This window comes from Marmota flaviventris, chromosome 8 (assembly GCF_047511675.1).
Source record: "Marmota flaviventris isolate mMarFla1 chromosome 8, mMarFla1.hap1, whole genome shotgun sequence".
Classification (NCBI taxonomy): domain Eukaryota; kingdom Metazoa; phylum Chordata; class Mammalia; order Rodentia; family Sciuridae; genus Marmota; species Marmota flaviventris.
The window spans coordinates 13,036,847-13,062,597 of NC_092505.1; the positions used below are offsets into that span (position 1 = coordinate 13,036,847).

Sequence of the window (25,751 nt, forward strand, 5' to 3'; positions counted from 1 at the left end):
TGACAGCAAAGCCTTCTTCTGGAACACTTCATGAAGGACCTGTCTGAGGCTCTTAGGGAGGGAGTGTCACCCTTTTCAGAAACATGTCCATGGTGGTGAGCTCAATTTATTTCTGCTTTCCATCATGAATCTGCTTGCAAATAGTTAATGCACTTTAGACCTTCTCCTCTATTAAATCTTTTGGAGTCTGGGACCAAAACAGAAAGGGCTTGGGTTGGAGCTCAGTGGTACAGCATCACTGGGTTCTATCCTCAGTACCATGGGGCGGGGGGCGTGAAAAAAAAAAAAAGTAAATCTCTGCTAAACTCCTTTCTGTAAATTTTCTTGGAAAGTCTTTCTGATTTGTTCTGTTTTTGTTAGTTGCTTATTTGTTTTTTGCTTTTTCTCTTTGTTTTCCAGTTTCCTTGCCTCTCCTTCACCTACATATTTCTGGTTCTGTTCCAACCACTCCCCTCTAGTGAGTTCCTCGGGAGTCACCTCTGAGTTCCTCAGTGTCATTCTCATCCCCACCTGGGTTAAAACTGTTACCGCCTTGACCATAGCCTTGTTAGTTTTTGCATTCTTGGCAACACCTTTGAAGTCAGGGACACATTTCTCAAGTGTTTTCTTCCAGATGCCCTTTGCACACTGTTTGGTGACATCACCTCCAGCCCAAGCAAGGTTCTTAACAGAGTCGTCCATGTTGCAATCCTACCAGGATTGCATCAGTGTCCCCTGGGTGTCTTCCTTAGTGTAGCAAGAGCTTTGTCAAAAGTCCTCCTCAGCTTATAGGCTTTACAAGCTGTGACAAGTCTTTCATCCATAGGTTGGGTTGCAGATGAGGTGTTTGAAGAGAGAAAAACCATCTTAATATTGGGTTAAAGGTGACAAAAGGTGAGTATTCTGGGACTATTATTAACAATAGCAAAATCTTGAAACATATGGATTCTCCATACAGTACTTATCCATTCCACTGGCATAGCAATTCAGGGGGCATCTTGAAGAGGAACTGGTTCATCTAAGACTTATCGTCTATGACTCTGGTTGTACACTGGCAGTGCATGTTTATCAATATGGTTGAAGGCCATGTGGTTTTCACTATACCAGGTTACAAGTGGTTTCAATTTGCAACTTGGAGCACTCACCCTAGGCTAGATAGTGTGGTCCTATCTTGAGAAACCTTGTAACTTGACATTGACTTGGTCTCATTTTAAATGAAGGTCCTTTCAGCTTTCCATTTTCTAAATAGGCTTAATTCATATTGAAGATTTGCCCTGGTAAGTAATTTTCATGCACCATCAGCTAATCTAGAATTTTTTTTTTTTTTTACAAAAATTCTTCAGCTACTTTCGCATCAGCTCTCACAGATTCACTTTCACATGCTGTAATGAATGATGTTTTGATCATCTAAAACACACAGAGCTAGAAAAAATTCAGCATCGTGGTCAGGTAATTACTTCAGCATCTCAAACAAGTATTGGCTTTGACCATGATCATGTGCTGCTAGGGATACACTTCTACATCTGGACAATTAAGGTCATCAGAAGTTTTCCCATACCTGATATAGATCTTTCTCAAAATTTTTTAATCTCATTACCTTCAAAGAAGGAGATCTTTTAATAGGTCTGTCTCTTTGTTCTTCAGGAACATATCCATAGCAAAACAGGAAATGCCTGATGAGCAGTAATCACCACTAATTTTCTGCTTTTGTACTCTTGAGCCAGTTTTAATTTTGTTTCCAGCTCAATCACATCATGGCTTCTTTTTGGAAACATTAAGCAGTGGGTTTTGTATGGTTAGGAGCCATGATGAACAAAACAGCATGAGGTCAATTCAAGCACAAGGGGAAAAAAATATGGTGCAATGGAGAGATGCAGAGAACACGAGTGTGTGAAGCTGGTGCTGACATAACAGGGCGGGCTATTTTATAGAGGGCACTTTTATAAGAAGGAGCACATGGTAACATAATCATGAAAATTATAGTCCAGTACATACATAAATATAAATTCCAAGGAAATAGACTGGATTGGGAGATGCACCTCAGGGGGGCGTAACAAGGCTGCCTGGTGCCTTTAAGCCTGGCACAGGGCTGACTGGGAGGACTGAGTCCTGGTTGGTTCCTCAGAGTCCATCAGCTCTTCTTGTTATGGGCACAATAGGTTTAGTGGAAAGCAAACTCAGCAAGAAAATCAAATTTAAAATGTGAGCTTCCTTAATTGGAGTTGATCTAATTAAAAGAATAGTTTAATTGGATTTCAGTTCTGTAGTAGAACAGTCTTGGTTTTGAATAAACTTGAAGTAAATCAGCATGGCTTGTTTTATCTACCACTGAGGGAGCTTAAAGGCCTCTCTGCAGGTACTAGTTGATATGCAAAGGAACCTAGACAAACTTGTCCAAATTCACAAACCATGACACTGCTTTCGAGGCCCTCTGGCTGGTTGTGGTTCTGGATGCCCCCTAGACTGAGCCTGTGACTTTGTCTCTAGCTATGAAGTTCATGACTTTGACTCTGACTCTAAGAGTTGTGAATTTGACTTCTATTGAAAAATTCATTGTTTGTAGTCCTTAGAACCAACAAGCTCAACTTCTAGATCCTTTACTTCAAATGGTTTTCTAGTAAGTTCTTCTTGGATTCTATTAAAATATTTTTTTAATTGAAAAATATATAAACACCCTCATAAACCTAGTAGTAAATTCCATGAGAACTAGGTGCAGTGATATCTATAGAATCAATAGAGGGAATAGAGAGATTGTTGATTCTATGGTTGAAACCGGAATTTATCTCTGAACCATTATATAACTAATCTGTAACCATTGCTTCTGTTTTTGTAATAATTTCTCAATAAAGTTGCTAGCGGTATAACACATTTCCCCCTTTACTGACTGATTAAAACTGAATAAAAGTAAAGCATGTGTTCATTTGGGAAAATAAATTTCCCATCTGGGCCAGAACATGTTTCCTCCAGGATTAGTTCCATATCAATGATATTTTCTAGCAAACAGGATAAGATATTCCAAGGAATGTATTTAATTTATTCAAATGAAGGAATATTTGGATTTAGTTTATTTAATAGTTCTTGACTTTTTGAAAGAAACTATAAATTTAGAATACTAATACAGCATGTCTTTAGAATAGAAATAAGAGCAATATTGACTCTCTCTTACAAATGTACTCTACATTTTGGATATTTTTTGTTCTTTTTTCAGTGTGAAATAAAGGCGAATGGAAAATATTATAACATTAAATGAATTTGAGGTTTGGTCCATACTTAGCAGATTTGGGGAAACTTTTTAATTGGAATTTTCTTCCCTAGTAAGTTAGAAACTTAAGGACTAGGGAAGAAAAGATCAGCACTTGAGTGTGGATTTTTCTACGAATGCCAAAGGAAGGAAGCTTGCCTTTTCCAAAGTGGGACTGCATTAAATTTATAGGTAAAACACAAAACCCTATTGCCTGTATTCCAAACACCATTGCCACCGAGGTGTAGATTTGTGTTTCTAATAGAATCAGATGAGGGTGTGTTTGCCCATTGAGCAAGGCTTATTGAACACATATTTCATGTGTCAGGCATCCAATGGATAAAAAAGATAAATCCAGTACCGACTCTACCAGATCTAATTATCTGCCATCATACATAAGTAGGAGAGGCTATGGTATCCTCAGAGGCTAGCAGCACAACATGGTACAGTTGACAATGAAAGAAAAATTGAGACAAATGAGTTTGAAATGGGTTTTTAAATGGAACTTCAGATATTTTTTTCTCTACAAGTGAGATGATAATATCATTTATCAATTAAGCACAAAGTCTCCCCGATACACAAGTTCAGGATCATCAGCATGATGTTATTCTTGCTGTCTGCTTTTCAAGATACACAACCAGGAAAAAAATAATAAATAAAAGCATAGAATACTATTTAGAAGTATAGAATCCTGAAGCTCTGAAAGACACGGTAAAAATGAAGTTCGTCCTTAAGATGAACACGTTCTAAACAGAACTAAAGCCAAAGAGCACAAATTGGGAAAATACTGAGGAATCTGCCAAAGCAAGAATCATTTTAAAAGATGACAGACCCCTACCTGATATACAGAGAAAACAAATGAATGAAATTTTCCCCCATATTTTTTTGGTATGAATATTGGATATAGGTTGCCTAAGACTTACCACAATTGTCACAGAAGATGTTTAAATGTCTCAACATCAACTATCAACTTCATGTGGTGAACTAGAGGGAAATGCAGAAGGGTGTAGGAAGCCAGGGCAAGATGGCAAGGAGGGAATTTAGGGGCAGGTGCAGACCAAAGGAGCATAGAGAGAGTCGATCTCTCCAATGAGATCAATCCTGGTTAATGAAAGTTCTCATGGGCACCAGCGGGGACCCAATCCAATAGACCCTTCCGTACTCTGCTCCTAAGTGGGGATCCAATAGAAAAACAAATAAATGTGTGGGGTGTACCAATGAACAATAGTGAGGAGAGTGTGGACAGGGGAGGAGGTACGGGAAGGACAAATTTCCAAGTACCATAAAAAAGAACAAGCCAAAACTTCCCTACCAGACTCTCAGCTCCAGGGCCCCTTCTCTTTGGAGGAGTCTGTTACTGATGCTTTTGAAATAAACCTGCTGCTTATTTGCTGTGTGCTGTTTTTCAATTCTTTGCTGAATGGAGACAATGAACCAAGTCTCCTAGACAATAAGAAACTCTTCTGGTACCTAGCTGGGAGTCCTGGAGTGTGACTTTGGTGGCCATCGCTATTGCTATTTTTGACTTTGGAGACTTTGGTGGCTTGTGCTATTGCTCTTTGTGGATGTTGCATTTTCTGCAAACCTGGGTATGGGTAAGACACTGGTTAGTGGGTCCATAGCTTTGAATGAGGCCATCTAGTTTGGTATGGAAGACACTGAAACTTTGGTCTTTGCAGACCTTTGGTCTTTGCAGAGGTTTGGGACCTATGATTCTTGGGAGAATGATTTGTTAGCAAACATAGCTTTTTAAATGTTTCATTCTGTTTACTATAGCCTCAGCTCCTGGCAAGCAGGGAAGATGAATTATGGGCATTACAAGCTTGTTGGCATAAGATTTAAGAGCTGTCAGTGTATGTACTTCTCTCCAAAAGCAATTTAAACTTATTCTGTAAATATAAGTTTAAATATCTACAACAGTTATTTCTCCTTTCACTCTCAAGGTACTAATTTTTCATCTCAAACTTCAGTAGTGTACTTCAAATGGGAAATGTATCTATAATCATTTTGTATTAAATGTCTTTAATATGGCATTGAAATATAGTCCTAAGTTCAGTCATCTCTTACTGTTCCCTCTATTTTTTTTTTTTTTGATATTTGAAAAGAAGGCAACTGTTTCTCCTCTGAGGATACTATTTATTCCAATTATTAAATCAATAAAAACAAATATCATAGATGAACTTTTCGAGAGAGAGGGACTGCAGTCTTTCCCAGTTGTTCTTCTCTGTTCTTTGTTGTGAGTCAGAACCCACATTTCCAATGCCAAAAAGACTTCTCAGTCATCACCGACAGCCGATATGATGCATAGCTTTTTAAGTTGTTAATCAAAATTTTATTGGTTTGAGTTCTAACTTATGGCAATTTTTTTGTGTTAAAACATCTGGGTTCTGGTTATACATAGTCTTGATTGTGATATTAATTTATTGGGCCACTGGCCTCCAATTACATACATGTTATTTTGAATCAGTGAAAGAAAATTTATATTGAGGGGCTTCATAGTGTGCCATTTAACCAAACAATCTACTGCTCTTTTTAGTTTCTGTTTTTACTTTCTGATGCACTTCCTTCTGAGCTATTTGTGGGATCTGAATAATGTGATCTACTCTTTAGGCAGAGCTTCTAGGGAATGGTTTTCTTTCTCCCAATTTGTATTATTTTCACTTTTTTAAATTGTTGTAAACTAAACACTTTTACAGAATGTTTTGAAGTGTGACACCATATACCAAGAGCTTAGATTTACTCTCTTGGGAACCTAAGAAAGGCCTAAATTCCAATTCAGGAACTATATTGGGAATTAAATTGAAAAATGCATTGGTAATTGCTAAACAACTTTCAAAATTAATGTGACTGAAAATTTTAAATAAGTCACAACCTAAATCATAGTCCATTGAGTAAGAAAAGCATGACCTTTTCTTTTCATTTTAGTACTTCTAGTGGGTAATTTCTGTAGATAAATGTGATTTTAATTTGCATTGCTCTGAAAACTCTGAACTAGTGAGTGGCATAAAATCCTTCTTACTTAGTTATGGGACCAAATATGCCATGCTTTCAATATGTCCAAATGTTTATCATGTTTTCCTGTTGACATTTGATTTGTAGGAGATCTTTATTCATGATACCTATATATCTATGTTTAAATAGACCTCTCTATTCAAAGTTGTTTTTTTTTTTTTTTCCTACCACAGTACATGGTTGGCTTTTAATGAGGTCCATTTAAAAACGTGTATTTTAAAGTCAGTGTTTTGAATGTATTACAAAAACTTGTAAAAGATTTAGAAACATAACCCATTGCATCCAGATTTAAGACACATTGAGAATTAGTTTTTGTATATAGTATAAATAAATTGCTAAGGTTATTTTTTCTTGTGCCATGTGAATATACCATTGTTTCATTAGCATCTTATAAAATTTTTTGTTTTGAGTTTTTGTAGAAAAAAAAGTATAATTCTAGATTCCTTATTTTTACCATTTATCTACTTGTGTATCCTCACATCAGTTTTACATTTTTTTGATTATTCTTCATTAGTAAGTCTTGAAATCAGTCAATATAATTCCCCAAATTTATATTTATAAATTTTGAATTATATATCTTAGATCCTTTGGGTTTCCTTACAAGTATTAGAATAATTTATAATTATATGATACATTTTTATTAGAATTTTATTTAGTATATAATTTTGAGAATATTTGGTCAATTTTCAACAAATAAAATAATTTCATTTTTAATGATCTTTATTAATTTCTTCTAGCATTAAAATGTAATTGTCAAGAAATAAATCTTATATAGACTTTATTAAATTTATCTGTATTTTGTTTTCAGGTATAATTTTATAAAACTTTTGCATTATATATTTTATTATATATTTTCTATTATATATTATATATATGCATATATATATATATATATATATATATATATATATATATATATATATCACAGGCTGAATTTAGATTGAATTGATTTCTTGAAAGAATCTACATAAAATTATATTATTTCTTTATTAAATTGTTTCTAGGATTCACCAGAAAAGCTATATAGACCTGCAGTTTTCTTTGGTACAAATCTACTTTGGGGGCATAATTTTAAGTTTCTTAAGAAATATATACTTTATGATTTTTATTTCTTCTTGTGTCAGTTTTAGTAAGCTTTTTTTTTTTAGGAATTGGTAGACTTCTTCACACAGAATGTGTATATTTCAGCACAAAAAATCAGTAAAGAATCTTTTATTTTATCTTTAGGAGACATTTGGAAAACCAGGTTAGTACATTTTCTGTGTGTTAGTCCTGCATGGGGTACAGACTATACTTACGTTTGGTTGATTGGGCAGTATAGTCAGAGTATTGATATAATTCAATAGATTCCAAAATTGAGACTGTAGACTAAAACAATGATATATGATGCATCATGGCTTTTTAAGTCACCTGAATTGCGTCAGAGCAATGTGGTAATCTCCTCCCAAAAGAACTTAAAATATTCCTTAGCTATAAGTGGCCGGCTCATAAAACAAAGGATATGGTTACCAGGCTATGGTATTTCAAACACCTCGTTGGTATCATGTGCAAACACTTAATAAATATTTTTTAACAATCAGAATTTAGTGGCAATGAGTTTTATAAAATGTAACCAAATTAAAAATGCATTGATATATATTAAGGATCTCCTCTGATTATTCTTTGGAAAAATCCCTATTACTTCCATCATGTACACTTTGTTCCTCCCACTAGCACCTGCTCAAGGTTAGTTTATTTCTCTATGGTATGGTATCAGAATTTTGATCCCCTCAAAACAGTCCCAAATTGCTAGAATGCAAATATTTTTAAAATTTGTTATGGTAAAGGAAGAGGAACATTTATTTAACTGGAGTACCAGGAGTTTTTAATAAGGCTCATAAATAGAAATGTGTGCGTGTGTGTGTGTGTGTGTGTGTGTGTGTGTTTGTCGCACATCAGGCTTGGCTGGACTGTAGAAATGCTCTAAAGATTAAACGAGGTGGAGTTCATGCAAGTCTTGTTGCAAGAACCATCTCTGAAGTTGTAAATGATATTTTTCATTATAGACACGATTTAATCAGAGTAACTATAATTGAGCTAAAATGTTAATTTAAAGGTTTACTGATATGGAAGATAACTTTGTACATATTAAACAAAAAAATCCAATAATACTTGTTCCTGCAAATTCTTCAGAGGAATTAAAATTAAGTAAGTCTAAATGACTTACCATACCCCAAATTCAGAGTGTTATGTTAAATCTGTGCTTAAATGTGAGAATCACATGCAGGAAATTCCTTCAATAGCAGAACAAGCACATGACTCCTAAGTGTATAAGCTCTTACATCAACGTATGCAGATGACTTCTTGAGGATGTGCGGCTTTGGTGGTCTGGGCATGGCCACTGCTACAGGTTAACAGCTTCTGCAGACTAGACTGTATCAGTCATGTTGTTATGAAAGAAATATGTTCTCTAGCTTTATTCAAATTCTTCTTTAGAAATCTGATATTGGGTTCTGTGAGTGAACTTGATGAACCTAATTTCAGTTACTGGGTCGGACAAGGTTATGCTAGGTCTATTTGTTCAAAATAAATAGCACTTAGTCCTTACAGTATATTTCTAATTAGAATAACTTCATCTACATCCTATCTCCTGATTTTCCTTAATAAAGTCTCTTCATTTGAGATTTGAGACAACAAACAGAGCTTTTATTGAATTTGTTTTAGTTAGGTAGTCTATGCACAAGTATAAGCACTTCCTACATTGAGTGTGGAGATCAATGTAATTTCTTATGTATTAAGTATTTCATAGATAGGTTGGCAGAGATATAGCCATCTAAAAAGAACAATAGATTTAGGTTGAATTAAATAATTATTTCTCAAATATATGTGATGTTCTTAATTTCTTTGCTTTTAATTAGATAAGTTTAACATTTAAACTTGACAATACTAAAAAAGTAAATTTTAATATTTTTCAACTGTGTATTTATGCTAATAAAGACATTTACATATTCTTAATTTTATACAATTATACATTTCAATGCAGTCCAAAATAGTACCACACAACACATCCGTTCTTTCAAAATGTGTGCTTATTGATCTCTTTCTTCATAAGAAAATAACAATGGGAGACCAAAATCTTTCTCTAAATTTCAGAGAGGAAAAAAATATATATATACATATCTTTAAAATGTCATGGTTATGTGTAATATTACTCAATCCATTCTATATGATGTATTATTTTACTTGGGTTTTCCCTACAAATAGACTTTTTTTTTTTAAATCAAGTTACTAAATGTATTTCAAGTTAGGTAATTAAAATATATGTAGTGCTAAGAATATTGAGTTTGTTTAGTTATTTTTTTGTCACAGTTCCTCTGTGGTGTGCAACGATTCTCTCCATCTTTTCTTTACTATACTATCATCCTCATGACATTAAAGACTTTTCCAACTGCAAAAGGAAAATAAAAGTCCAGATATAATCAAGAAATAAATTTCCATGCAGTTTTATTTGATGAGAATCATCATTCATCAGAAAAGTTTGTTTGCTTGTTCTCTCTTCCCCCAACTTCTTTCTTTCTTTTTTCCATTAGATTTGTAATCAATTAGTATTCATCACAAGTGTTTCCTTGTGGGTGTTTCACATAATATAATCCACTTAATATCTAGAAATATATTGCTTTTCCAAAATAGAAGGGCACATTCAAGTGATGGCATAAAGTATAGTCTATTATTATTATTATTATTATTATTATTATAATTAGATGTGATGAAATTCAGCAGAAATAGTAGCTGTATCCAACATTGGCTATTGCACAGTGCTTCCCCCTATAGAGCAGGTGTGGAAACTTCAACAGTGACTTAACTGGAATAACAAACATCACAAGTTTCAGAATCAAGTCCAGAAAATAGTTTACCCCAAGCCCCGTGCCCTCTCCACAATGCTAGTTTTCTTTCATTGCATACTCCAAACTTGAATGCCATATGGAAAATTCTTATTTCCATGAATGGCTTGAATTTTATTGCAGTGTTTGTGGAGATTAGTTCTATCTCTTAATTACATTAGACTTCTTTTTTCTTTAACATTCCTATTGTTAATTTTTTATTGTATTTTATCTCCCATGTATCATTTGCTAATTAGCTGTACCTAAAGGCAAGTGAAGAATGACTAATGTTACACGTCCATACTCAAGATCATGTCTTTTTATATGAAAGACTTGAATTTCTTCATACAGTACAAAGATAAAACAAAATAAACCTCAGTCAGAATTGATGATTTCTGCTTTTCACATGTTGTTCCTTCATGACAGGGGGTGGGGAAGTAAGGCAGATAATGTTCAGAAACTTCCTGAAAAGAATGTTAACTAATAAAGGTGAATTCTAAAATATTCTGTTTTGTGCAAGTCAACATATCTATGGCTTGAGGAGATATTACAAAGTTGCAAAGAAAATAAATTATCAGAATAATTAGAATGAATTAACATGTTTTTGTAATATACATTTTGAGATTTTATTAATTTGTGTCTGAGTTAAGGGAAAGTGTTCGAATTTACAACAAAAGCTTCCTTTACATGCAGGTAAAGGCTGTCACTCATCCCAAGTACGAACCTATTTTCCTTTTTTCTATCTATTATGATGGAGTTATTTCAGTATAGTTTCAAAGTAAATTTGAAAGAGAAAAGAAAAAAGATCATTTTTCAGTTCACTTTAGGTTTTACAACTTAGCATACAACCAATATCTATTCAAAAAAATGTATGTCACTCTATTATAATGGATATCTTCATTTGTTTATTCTTTCACTTGAAACAAACAAGGGGAAGCATGTTCTGTAAATTGTATAGTTGAGTAATTTTTTTTACAGCTAATAATAATTGGTTTTGTGGAAAATGTTATGTTTTATTCCTTCAATAAGAATAAGAAGGATAGTCGCTTATTTGATTATTGAGGTTTTGAATTTATGTCTTGCCTGGTTTTACATTTTTGTGGATGTGTACTTATCCATCTCAAACACCTGTTAGCTAATATTCATTCTCACTTTACTTGGCTGAGTTATATGGACAAAATGTGGTATCTTAACTATTATTTGTGCTTCTAGGTATTCAAAAATTCTCATTGAGAATAAAAATTCATTAGCAAGTCTGCGGCAACCTGGTGAAAGCCTGTCTCAAAATTGAAAAAAAAATTGAATAAAAATGCTGGGGGTGTAGTCCAGTGCCAAACTACCCTGGGTTCAATCCCGAGTACAAAAAAAAAAAAAAAAAAAACAGAGTAAAAGAGAGAGGTTTAAAATTCAGCTTAACAACTTTATCAACCATTTCAAGTTCAGTTGAGAAATAAGAGTAAAACATTATTTATATGAAAATCAAAGAACATTTTAGGTTAAACTCTCCTCTAACACATTAAAAGACATACTGAGCCATTTTTCTCTCAGAGCAACTTGCTAAGGTGTCCTAAGGGTATTGCCCAGATTGGGAGAGCCAAGCGATTTCCTGTCAATCTACGTAGGACTTCTCCAGTAGTTCAATAAACAGTTATTAATTCCCTAGTGTGTTGTTTACAAGAACTGAACAATTTATTATAGGAAATTTACCTTTGAAAGAATACTTGTAAACCTCATAAAAACTCAGTAACATGTTCAAAGTCATATGAATTAAATGTGCTTTTAGTGATCCAAGCTGAAAGTTAGTGCTACATGGAGATTAAACCAGGAGAGGGCCAGCCTTGGACCTGGTGCATTGACTCGTGAACTGCTGGTCTAATGAGCCGAGGCCAAATTTCCTCATGGATATATGGCATTTTGCCACTGTGACTTCATTGTGAAAACCTTGAAGACCACCTACATTTTTAAATCTGACAGAAAGCCTTAGGGAATGGGGTATGTTTTTAACAGGATACCAGAAAGAAAGTCTTTTAACAGATAAGGAGGGAGTAGTCTAAGGTTTGCCAGAGAATAACTGGATACCAAATAGACACAAAAACAAAGGTAAATACCTTGTAGTTAATATGAAGGTGAAGGAGAAATTAGGAAGCATTAATTGAGATAAATAAAAGGAAGTCAGTGCAAAAGGTGAGACAACTGTGTTCTTTTATGTGGCTGTTCCTAGTAAGCACTGTGAGAGCAGGAAGAAAAGAAAAGGTAAAGTATGAATGAAAATAAGGTTGTGCATGCATTGCTGAAAGGGGAAAGAGAGGAAGAAATTGGCTGGAGTGTGTAAAATGGAAAAGACACAACCTGCAATTTTGTAGGACTTTGAATAGAACCAAATATAGGGGGGACGTAGGGGATTTCAAATAAAAACTAAACTATTACTCTGATAAGCCTGATTACAAGACAGATTTTGAATTAATGGTTATGTATTTTACAGCCTAAAAGGTTTCTGAAGCTGGTGTGTAATTCCAAAATATTACAAAGATTATTATGATTAAAATGCTAAAATTCGCCATGCACCTTCTTCCCATGAGACCATAGGCTATTGTACACAGCAGGCCAACAAAGACTTTTTGATTTAAGATGCTTTCATATATTTCAAGAATAGGCCCTTTCTTAAGTCTTCACTTTGAGAAATATGTTTTCTTTTTGAAAAATTCAGATGCAACATCTGCAAACTGAGCCAATAGGTATGGATATAGTAGGAGATGGAGTCATCATTTTGGGAGATAACAGAACAGAGATAATGTTTAATTGTAAAAATAAAATAAATTAAAAATATATCACATGTAGATGATGCAATGTACTTGGTAGCAAGCTATTTTATTTAAGGCTTGGAATGTGTGTATTTTGAAGAGTCAGTCATTTCTTCTCATAAAGGTGAGACATTAAGTTAAAGGACATCCCAAATAGAACATTAAATAAACTGAAGTATTTTAATGAGAATAAGGGCCTCTCTGTGTCATGAGATAGCAGATTAATGAGTTATGACACTAAAGGTAATACCTAGAGTGACACAAAAGGAGGGTGTGCTCATGACTAGTCTGTGCTCCGCCAGGGTATATAAGCATCCTTCTGCTCATGTTGGCATTCACACTTGTGATCTCGCCCTGAACAGCAAACCAACTCACCACTCCTGACACCATGAGCTACTACGGCAGCTACTATGGAGGCCTGGGCTATGGTCTTGGCGGCTTCGGTGGCCTGGGCTATGGCTATGGCTGTGGCTGTGGCAGCTTCCGCAGACTGGGCTATGGCTGTGGCTATGGAGGCTATGGATATGGCTCTGGCTTTGGAGGTTATGGTTATGGATTGGGCCGCCCATCATACTATGGAGGATATGGATTTTCTCGCTTCTACTAAAATCGTGGGTGTCCTGGAAAACCAACACCTAAAGTCAAAAGAAGATCACCAATACTAGACTTCAATCAACTAAAGCAAACAAGCTCACCCTGGGCCGAGCGAAGATTGAGGAGAATTTAGCATCTACAATTTTAAGAATAACTATCATCTTATAATTGCCTACATCATGTCTTCTTGTATCCCCATCTATACTTTACAAAATGTAACATTTTTAGTTTCCCTTTACAATAAATTATCCTAATTTAAAACAGCATTCATGGCTTTCATTTTTCATTTAACTTTTTACTATACTTGTTAATACACTTGGTTTAAAAAAGGACTGCAAATGTGGCTTAGTATTGAATACCCCTGGGTTCAATCCCTGGTTAAAAAATTATAAATATATATATATATATATATATATATATATATATATATATATATACACACACACACACACACATATATACATCTATATGTTAAGAATTAAAATATTGAAGTACTGATTTATTGTACTTGGAACTGCAAATGAGTACAAGATCTCTGAAAGGAAGATTTCTCAAAGAACTCTGAATGAAACCAACATAACACCCAGCTAGCCCACTGCTTGGTATATGTCTGAAAGATCTAAAAATCAGTATTGTATAGTGATACAGGCAAATCAATATTTGTGGTAGAATAATTCACAATACCCAAGCTATGAAACCAGCCCAGATACCCATAAAGAGATGAATGAAGAAATTTTACTCAACCATAAGGAAGAATGAAATGTTGGCATTCCCTGGTAAATGGTTGGAACTGGAAAACATCATATTAAGTGGCCCAAGTCAGACTCAGAAAGTCAGAGATAGAATGTTTTCTCTCATATCTGGAAGCTAGAGCAAAATAGGGAGTAAAAGAGAGATCCCATGAAAATAGAAGACAGATCAATGGAGCAAAGGAAGGCAATAGAATGGGATGAGATGCACAGGAAAAGAGAGGAAGGGTGTAATGAAATAGACCAAACTACATATGTGAATATACCACAGTGAGCTTCACGTTTGCAGCACTAACCTAAAAAATACTATAAATAAATAGAAGGAAGACCAGAAGAGCAGAGAAAGATGAACAGAGGGGGGAGAAGGGGAAGTACTGGGGACTGAAAAGGAGCAAATAATATTCCATGCTTTTATCAGATGAGATTGATATTTAAATTTAGCACTTTAAAACTTGGTGAACTTTCTTATCCAAAGTGTGCCCACATGAAGAATATGTACCTTTTTGGTTTGTTACAAAAAATATGTTTATTTGGCCCAGTTAATGATGAGAAATGTAACAATAAAACAAAAATATTTCTCCGAGAGTACATATTGAATATCAGCAGTTTGGGGTGAAATCGTATCTTGCTTTCTTCCTAGTCCACTTTGGTATGGTGTGGTGGTGTTCTACCATACAATCATTGCCACCACCTCTCTGCTAGCTGTTAATTCAGAAACCAGTGAGGGGAGATGGTGGATTGCGAAAAGGCAAACAGACATATAGAGAGAAAGCTGGGACCAGGTGGGACATTGTCCTCTGATGGAGAATCAGTGACCCAGAGTTAGCTCAACATGTTTATTATATAGGTTTTATCATCAAAAGGTTATTTGTGGGAAAGTTTCTGCAAAGCAGGCAGACTGAAGGATGCAGCACTGGTGAGACATTAGGTTTATCTTCAGAATTCTCTATCCCCGGGAGCTGGTACCTGAACTCAAGGTTCAGAATGATGTAACTACGTGCCTTTGCACAGAGTTTCCTAAGGCTGGGTATCATCAGAGCAACTGGATAATCTTTACCTGCACCTTTGCACAGGAAGTTCCCAGCACAAACACAACATGAGGCAGAGATCATGATTCAAGTCACTACTCTCCACAAATTACCACAGAGAAATATTTTTTCAATTGGCCATAAAAATTTTAAAAATCACTGTCATTACTTTGGTGCAATCTATATTGAAACCATGACTGGCTTTCAACTTCATGCACTCTAACCCAGTTTCTTGTAATGCTGACCTTGGTTTAACTGCCAACAAGAAGAGGGCTGTTTCAAATACTTCAAGTAAGTATTTGCTTATGAAAATTAGATAATAAAACCTCACTACCATTTATAGAAAAATAGTTAGATTTTCAAACCAAAACGAAGTAGAAGCCTTTTTTTTTTTCAGTTAACCAAATTCAGTTGTACCAGGGAATAATACAAGGATAAAGTATGGAATTAGCAGAAATAATGTAAAGTTTACTTAGTGCTTACTCTAACACCATCTTGGAGAGGAAAGAAACTTCAAAAATGAAATCATTTGCTAAGGATCAAAAACTGTCCTGTGCTGTAAATCCCAGGCTGGAAACCTGTTTCAATGACTAGTTGGCATACACCTGCCCCGTCCCACTGTCCCATTCATGGGCATTACCTTCCTTTCATGCGATAAATGAAGTATCTTCAATGTTCTGGTCATGTGTTTCTCTGAAAAGTTTAATTATCAGGGCCAAGGGACCACCTCTAATTATTTTGATTTTTGAATATTCTGTTGTCGAATGGTGAATTTGTCAATTTCTAATTAAGCTGTAGCTATGTCAGATCAAGTTGTAAAAGTTCCAAATCCAAACATTTAAAAAAATTATTAAGAATATCAGACTTATTTACTGAACACAGGGATGGATTGGCATAGCAGATAATATTATCAACTCTTTGACACAATTAAGTGAAGTTCTATAGTCTCACAATGAAGAAATCTGAGAGGGTGTATCTTAGTGTCATCACTGGGGACCGTACTACTTAGTTGGAGTAAATCAGAATTTCATACCAAACTCTTCTACTAACTAAGTAATGAACGACATTTTGTATTTCTAAAGAATAAAACTTTTTCAATATAATTATTTGGAGCAAGTATTTAACATTTTCAGTATAATGCAATTTTGCCATATTATTACATATCTGATTGCAAGATTATATTGATTGATGCTGGAATTAAAAGAATAGCTCTCTAGAGCTTCATTTCCTTTCAAGGAAAAGCTATGCCTACTCATAAAAATAATGCAATTCACAATAAGGGGGTGGGAGCTAGGGAAGAATAGAGGTACTTTGGGTTAGACAGAGGGGAGTGAAGGGAGGGGAAGAGATATGGGAGGTAAGAAGGGTAGTAGAATGAATCAGACATTATTTCTCTATGTACATATATGATTACCCAACAGGGGTGATTCTACATCATATACAACTAGAAGAGTGAGAATTTATTCTGCGTTTATGTCCGGTGTGTCAAAATGCATCCTACTGTCACGTACAAGTAATTAGAACAAATAAAAATAAAGAATGCATCACATAATCTTCAGCCCTACAGCCGAGGAAAGATCTGACAGAGTTCAAAAGGCAGAAAGACATCATCCAATCTGCCAGGCTCATTTGTGATTTTATAGATTCCAGTTGATTAAATGAGAAATAAATATTAAAATTAACAATTATCTTTCAATTTAGAGTGTACTGAAAAATAGTTCCAGTTTTGAAGAGACTCGACAAAAGAATTAAAAATGAAATGCGAGACATTCAAAATTACTTAATTACAACAAAAAAGTATTAAATATACACATGTTAACATATTGGATTTCATGACAGTAAAAAACTTTTCATATATAGACATTTTAAAGGGAACAAACCAAATATATACTGAAAGTAAATATTTTCAAGACAAACATCTGACAAAACATCTGTCTATAAAGAGCTCCTATAAATCAATGCTGATATTACAAACCCTCTTGAAAATCGGCAAAACACTTGAGCAGGACATTTCAGAAAGAAGGTATCTAAATGACCAATATGAAATGATGCCCACTGTCATTGCCCATCAGATAAATATCAAAATAAAACAATACTCTGCTATTATTACTACATGCCCACAAGGGGAGTCAATAGTTAAAACAGGACATTGCTATAGATGTGTCTAGAACTGTATTATATGCTAGGAAGACTAAAAACTTAAAATCCCTTTTGGAAAACTACTGACAAGATCTATTGATGTTAGGTGTTAAAATTTAAAAAGATGGTTACCTCTGGGAAATATATTGATTAAAAAGAATCAATGGAAACATTCTGGGATATGGCATGCTTGCTGAAGTAGTGGAGGCATACAGTTCTGCCCCCACTGTTCATGGCAGAAGTTTTCTAACCCCTCCCCCAGGGGATGCCTAAAACTTATTAAGATAGCAGCAAACTCTATTTCTCCCACGCATATGTACTCAAGACAAAATTTATCTGATATACTGGATGCAATATTAAAAACTAATAATTAACCAGAACATTTATCACAGTATATTGTAATAAAAGTCTTGTGAATGTAAAATCTCTGAAAATGTTTTGTATGATTAGCTTCTTATCATGGTGATATGAGGTGACACAGTGCCTACATGATGGAATGAGGTGAGGTGACGCTGGCATTGTGACGTAGCATTGGCTACTTAAGAGTTGCTTGAACACAAACTCTGCTACCAGGACAGTTGCTCCTATAACTGAGATGGCTAAACCATAAGCCCCTGAATAAACTTTTCCTCCTCTACAATTGTGCTGGTCCAGTCATTTTAGTCACAGCAGTGAAAAAGCTGATTAAAACAAGCACCATGTTTGAAGGTAGGCAACTAAAAGTATAGAAAATGAAACTGCAGATGAAGGGAGTGGCTTTTTCACTGATGTGATTAAAAGTCCCAAAAAGGACAATTTTAGAGGAGGAAAAGTTAATTTGGGGACTCACTGTCGCAGAAGTCTCAGTACATAGCAACCACCTCCATTCCTCCGGGTTCAAGGTGAGGTAGACCATCATGGTGGAAGACGGTGGCAGAGGAAAGTGGCTCACATGATGATTAGGTAGGAGGGAGGGAGGGAGGGAGGGAGGGAGAGTGAGAGAGAGAGAGAGAGAGAGAGAGAGAGAGAGAGAGAGAGAAACTCCATTTGCCAAATACAAAATGAATAGCCAAAGGCATGTCCCCAAGGACCCACCTCCTCCAGCCACACTGAGTTGTAGCTGAGTGAACCAGGGGAAGGAGAAGGAAGAGAAATTTGAAGTACTGGGGACTGAATTGGGGCAAATTATATTCCATGTATGTATGATTATGTCAAAAGAGCCCTAATATTATGAAACCTAATATAAGGAACCAATAAAAAAAGCAAAAGTACCAAAAGAAAATTATTAAAAAATATGAACTATTTGATCAAGTGTGAAGTACATTTGGTTTAAAATGTACACACTAATACACAAGATTACACCAAATGTTTACACTTATAGAATTATCTGGTTTATACCTATGAGTCATATACCCTACTTGAATCAATTAACCCACAATATTTTGTTTGTAGAATATTCAGAGGAATTCCAGTAATATGGTGACCTAGGTTAAGCTCAAGGAGATCAACATGAGCACCATAGGTTCTCACTGAGAAGTTCTGGGGGATAATTTTTTTGAGACTCATTTAAACCCCCTTCATCTAATCACCTCAAAAATGTCTGGGGAACTGAAAGCACCTGTACAAAGGGTCTCTCTTTGTTTTGTCTGAGCAAATTGTTTTTCCAGGACAAAAAAATAAAAAACACAGAAACCATCAACCCAGAGGATGGAGATTGTGGGAAGCACCCTTCTTTCTATATAATTTCTTCCTTTGTTTTCTATAAGCATCTGAAGCTAAAGATTGATTAAAATGAATACTAATAACTGTACAAGAGAGAATTGAAATGGATTGTGTATAAAGTAATCTATTATGAAGGACTTTATCTGTCCACTTCTATATTATACATTGTCTCTGCAGAACAGAAGATCTATACCTGAACTGCTATCAAAATCTCCAAGCATTTACACCACGTGTATTGTGCATTCTGAATTCACTATCTACTCCTAAAATTAAGTGTAAAAGTTACTAAAAGAAGGAAAATAGGCTTACAAGTATAACATTTTAATCATATGTGGTCTTTATTCTTCAGCATTGTTATTACAGAGTATGTGCACTCAATGTGAGTATATTGTCAGCTGTGGCTAGGAGACATTTACCTCTAAATCATACTGTCTTACACCAAAACAAACAAATGAGAACAGAAAGAATTTTTAAAATGATGGGTTTCAATAAATTTACATATTTCACAATTTCATCTATGTTAACCTGGTAACTAAGGGGAGAACACATGGTGGGTTATATTTTAAAAGGGATTTTTAACATGCCTAATAGGATGGCTGAAATTCAGAGCACTGGCAACAAGTATTGGTGAGGATCTGGAGTGACAGAAAGTCTCATAGCTTAGGGGAATGTGAAATGGTACAGCAAATTTGCAAGATCATTCCGCAGTTTCTTGTAGAGCTAAAGAAACTCTTACTATGTGATCCAGTAATTGCACTCTCTGATATTTACTTAGATGAGTTGAAAGCTTATGTCCACCTGAAAATATGAACACAAATGTTTATAGAAGTTGTTATGCTTTAGCTTTTTGCAGTATACTCCAAAAGCTCATGTGTGAGATGATAATGTAAGAATGTTCAAAGGTGAAGTGTACAATAGGTGGATTAATCCACTGATATACATTTACTGGGTTGATAACTGTAGGCAAGTACGGTGTGGCTCAGGGAGAGCCTTCACACTTTATATTTTACTCCTGCTGAGCAGACCTTACTCTCTGCTTCCTGGTTGCCTTGTCCTGAGATGATTTTCACTGCCATACCATTCCACCATGATGTTTTGCCTTACCTTGGGCCCTGAGCTATGGAGTCCTCTGACCATAGACTAAATCTTTGAAACCATGACACAAAATAAAACTTTCCTCCTCTAGGTGGCTTTTGTCAGGTGTTTTAGTCACAGTAATGAAAAACTGACCAAAACAGAAATTTTATGCATAGTTGCTATAACTTGAAAACAAAGCTGCCTTTCATGAACTAAATGAACTCACAAACTGTGTTACATGTATACAGTGGAATAGTAGACAGGGATAAACAGAAATGAGCTACCGAGGAAAGGAGAGAATTTTAAAAGCATATTGCTAAATGAAAGAATTCAATGAGAAAAGGCCACAATACTGTATGGTTCTGAGTATAAGATATTCTGGAGGAAAACATAAAAATCTATAGACCTGATAAACAGATCTATGTTTGCCAAAAATTTTAGAGAAGTGAAGAAAGAGGAGGTGAAACTTGAGTTTTTGGATCAGTGAAAATATGATGATATAATTGTTTTAGCCTGACTTTATAATCTTGCCTAAACCCACAAAAACTGTAAAATATAAATCCTAATGAAATGGTGGAATTTTAGTTATTAATAATTTATCAATTTGGTTCATCAATTGTAATTCATGAGCAATAAATACTAATGCTAAATGTTAATAAGAGGAAACTGTGTATAAATATGGAGGATATAAGAAAACTCTATTTATAATCAATTTTTCTTTAATTGTAGAACAGTTGCAAATGTAAAGTCTATTAACTTTAAAAAGGATATATAAGATATCAAATATATTGATCAGGAAAGGGCAGAAACAATAAAGAAAGGGGAAAATGTTCTTTGCATTTTTGGAAAACATTGAAATAATATGACAAGTAAGAGGGTTAGAATCTGAGAGGTAGATTCCTTATCAGCCTTTAAAGTTGCTTCTGAGATAAATTTTTTTGACTTTTTTTCTAATTATACTTGGACACAATACCTTTATTTTATTAATTTATTTTTTATGTGTGCTGAGGATCGAACCCAGCACCTCATACATGCTGGGCAAGTGCTCTATCACTGAGCTACAATCCCAGCCTGTGAGTTAAAATTTTGATGATGGTATTTTGATCAAAGTTTCTGAGCAATTTTTTGCATGGTTTCAAAGTCAATAGAACTATACGATACAAAGAGTGAATCCTAATGCAAAGAATGGATTTTAGTTCATAAATAAATGTTAATAATAGTAAGTAACAATCATAAAAACCATATCATAAAAATCAGAAATATTTTATTACCCAAAGCAGTAGGCAATAGGAATGATGATGATAAGTGTTTCAAAACTTAAAAAAGAGATCCCTTCATTATTTCTAGAATTTATTGCTAGTGGATAACATTTGAATCAATGAATTATGATCTTTAAATGTTTATTTCCTTATTGCTGAAGAAGATTGATAATTCACTTTTTAGGCTGAGGAATAAGATGCTTTAAAAGGATATGATGGATTACAAAGCATTGAATTTGGCACATTTCTTTATTTTGTAAATTAAGCATATCAATTCAAGGAAAAACAGACATGTAAAAAATATTTACTTGAAAAACACAACTATTAAATGTGATTAACATCATATGCCTGTCTATGAAAAATTCTATTTGGGGAATGGTATGCCAGACTTTGAAGACAAAGCAAATATTGAAGCAAGCAAGGTCAGTCTTCTCATTAAATGATGCAATAAGTTTTAAGGGCCACCCTAACTCTGTAGCTAAGCACACTCAAATAATTTAATGAATGCAAAGCTTGCTCCTCCTGTCAGAAGACAGTGAGTTAATGAGTACAGTTAAGCAATTAGAATTTTTAAAGATCACACAAGTAGGTTATGTGCGTGACTTATCACATGCTCTGAGTTTGGTATATAAGCACCCCCCTACACCTGCTGACATTCACACTCAGGAGCTTGCTTTGAACAGCAAACCAAACTCAACACCTCTGAAACCATGTGTCACCACAGCAGCTATTATGGAGGCCTGCGTTATGGCCTTGGAGGCTTCGGTGGCCTGGGCTATGGCTATGGCTGTGGCTGTGGCTGTGGCAACTTCCGCAGACTGGGCTTTGGCTGTGGCTATGGAGGATATGGATATGGCTCTGGCTTTGGAGGCTTTGGAGGCTTTGGATATAGATGTGGCAGTCCATCATGCTATGGAAGATATGGATTCTCTCACTTCTACTGAAATCCTCCCCAGAGGAACATTACTTTTGAGTCCATAAGAGGATTAAGCAAATTTGGCAAAAATTGAATCAAACAATGTTTCTCTGGACCAAACCAATAGCAAAAAATATTTTAAGAGTCTATTTTAAGAGTATTTTTCATCCTGTAACTACATGCATCCTGATGTCCTCTATCTGTACTTGAATAAATATAGAATATTTCAGCTGTCTTAATTTGAATGGCATTTATCAATGCATTTATTTGTTTAAATGCTAGCTTTATCTTTGTTGTTTATTTTTCTTCTTGAGTGCTTTCAAAAAGTAATTAAATAAAAACCCTAAAAATTCTATTTCTGGGTTTATGCAATTACCACATTCAGTTTATGAAGATTTGTCCACATTCCACATTAAACATATATTTTTAGTTAAGAATTTTAGTTCTGATGATCCTTGAATCTACCAATTTTAACTGTATCTGAATAAAGCAAGTAGTAAACAATGCTGATGCTAAATTCAAATAAAATTAAAGTATTAAGATGAATCAGAAAGATTCAAACTAGTGTGTGTGTGTGTGTGTGTGTGTGTGTGTGTTAGGTATCATGTTTAGACCTGGAATGTCCCCAGTGTACCATATATCAAAGGCTTGGATCCTCATGCAGTAGTATACAGAGGAGGAGATTTGGGAAAGTGATTAGGTCAAGAGGGCTCTGACCTCATCGATGGATCAATTCACTGATGAGTTAATAAAAATGGACTATTGGAAGGTGGTAAAAACTGCATGCAAATGGAGCATGGTTGGAAGAAATAAGTCACTCAAGGCATACCGTTAGGGTCTATATCTTGCTCCAGCCCCTTTCTATTTTTCTTTTTTGCTTCCTGGCTGCCAAAGAGCTGAGAAGCTTTTTACCATCTTGCCTTTCTACCATGATGTTCTGTCTTAACTTAGGTTCAGAGAAAAGTATAACCATCTGATCATGGACTGAAAACTCTGAAACCATGAGCCAAGACAAACTTTTCCTCCTTTGAGTTTTTTATGTTGTTTATTTTGGTCACAGCAATGGAAATCTGACCAGTGCATGGGGATTGTAACTTGGTCCTTCTGCATGAGGCAAGCACTCTCTCACTGAGCTACACACCCAACCCATTTCAGACTTGCTTGTTAAGCATAGAAAAATATCTTTATGCAGACTGCCTATAAGAAATATCTTTGAGTCCATTTAGTCATAGTATATCACTTTACATTGGCAAGCATGAAGGAGGAATGCTGAGTGATTTCAGTGGAGGACTTCACTACTTAGTTTAATAGAGTATAACAATATTTATTCTGTTTTCTGTAGTAATACATAAAAATATTCAATGCAACTACCAGGAGAAAATTCTTAATACACATACTATAATATAGCATTATCATATTATCAGATCTTGAATTTATTGCTTTTATGGATTCTTGGAGAATTACAAAGAAATATTCCAGGATATCTTTACTTGCAGAGAACATATTTGCTTATCCTTTGGATAACATATAAAAATACAATCATCAGACCCAAAGCTGATGCATTGTTGGCAAAGTTAAATAGGTAGAAGGTGACATCATAAAACTTGTTTGATTTATTTATGAGTTGTATGGCTTTCTCTTGAGGTAATGAGAATTAAATACTCGAATTACCATTGTCTGTTTAGTTTCCTTTAAAATAATTGATTAAAGAGCATAAGTTTTAAAGAAAGCTGACAAAAAAATTAAGTAATAATATTAGATATTTCTTAAATAGAATCAAACAGCACTAAACATATAATTAATTGATTAATAAAGTAGATTTCACTATATTATTATATTCTTATATGATACTACTTAATGTGAAATAAAACTAACTACATAAGGGGTGAAATTATTGTCAATTCATAAGTCTGACAAAATGCATATATATACAAAAATATGTAAATAACTGCTGCTAATAAATACTGAATTATTACAAGCCAAATATGAAATGGACAAAATATTTGAACAGGCCTATTTGAAGAGGATATCTAAAGTGACCTGTAAGCATATATAACAATCACTAATATTATTATGAATTAGGTAAACCAAATTAAAATAATATTCAGATATCACTATAGACTCAGAAAAATGAAAAAAAAATCAATGATCCTAAAAATGATCTCTATATGTAAAGATGTAAAGTATCAATTAATTATAAGTTTAAAATCAATTTGAAGGCATATTTGCATTGGGATTAGCCAGCCTTCACTTCAGTGTTGGGTGCTGACACATTTGAGGAACTTCTTTTCTCCAATATTATTTCCTACACCCCATCTTTTTACATTGTATTTATAGTTTTGAAGATTCTAAAGACATTCTCAGTGTCAGTAGTCTCTCGCTTAACTCTACAGGGTCTTTGGAGGTGGGAATATAATCAATATTTAAGACCCTATTAATACTTAATATATTTGAGAACAAGATAGATATTCCTTGTGTATGGAAAAAATGAACAAAAGGAAAGCAAAAGGAAAATTTATTGTAAAATAAACTCATAAATGCAAGGTTTTAAGAACTGAATAAAAAGAGACATGAACCAAGGAGAACTGACTTTAATGTTTGAGCAACTGTATGCTAGGATTATCAGATCAAAATGGCTTGTATTTATGAAACAAGGAAAATAAAAAATGGAAACTATAAATTATAATAATCAATGTTCTAAACGAATAGAAAAGTGATGACCATATCTCCACTTTTCCCCTGAAGTTCTCCCCTGACACACAGAGCAGATGAGTTGATGCCTCTGGGATTTCCAATGCTCCCTTCCCTCTGAAAGGGACCTCACAAGGCCTCTGAGCAGATATGATAAACTGTAGAGTCTTGAATGCAACCAAATCCCTTCATTGAATCATAAGTGAAACAACAGTTCAAAGAAAGCCAGAGGTGAAGAAATGCACAATTTCAAAACCATAACTACCAATACGATAGGTCTGTGGAGACTACTGTTTAGGGGGTAGTTGTCCTGACTTTAAGGATACTGAAATTTCTTCTTCAGTTTTATAGTTCCAAAGTCAACAGACACAGGCATAAAAACAAAAACCATCATCAGTGTTACAAGATTGGGAAGTCATGGGTACAGGACTCCTAGTAAAATGTATTGTCATATTTATTATGCTCCTTTTTATAACTTACTTTTTATCTGAGTTTTTGGAAAAAAAAAACAGTTTGAATTTATGGAGAAAGGTCTCTTACCTTCCAATGGAAGACTCGGCCAATGGAAGATATATTTTCACTATTTTGCAACACAGGATCTAAGCTTCATAATTAGCTTACTGTCTTCTTGGAGCCATCTGCAAAGAAAAGAATGATAAACAGTTGTCCAAGTTATTGAGTCCACTGAGTTAAGAGAAAAATAA

The 25,751-nt window shown here is 34.5% G+C and overlaps 1 protein-coding gene across 1 annotated transcript; it reads left to right on the forward strand.

Annotated features, from left to right (window-relative positions):
* The first annotated feature begins 777 nt into the window (after positions 1-777).
* Positions 778-13,680, forward strand: LOC114087536 (keratin-associated protein 19-3). The gene is made up of 2 exons (XM_027929007.2): positions 778-873; positions 13,256-13,680. Exon 2 carries the CDS (start codon positions 13,282-13,284, stop codon positions 13,498-13,500), a length of 219 nt encoding a protein of 72 aa, XP_027784808.1. The 5' UTR covers positions 778-873; positions 13,256-13,281; the 3' UTR covers positions 13,501-13,680.
* Positions 13,681-25,751: the final 12,071 nt, after the last annotated feature.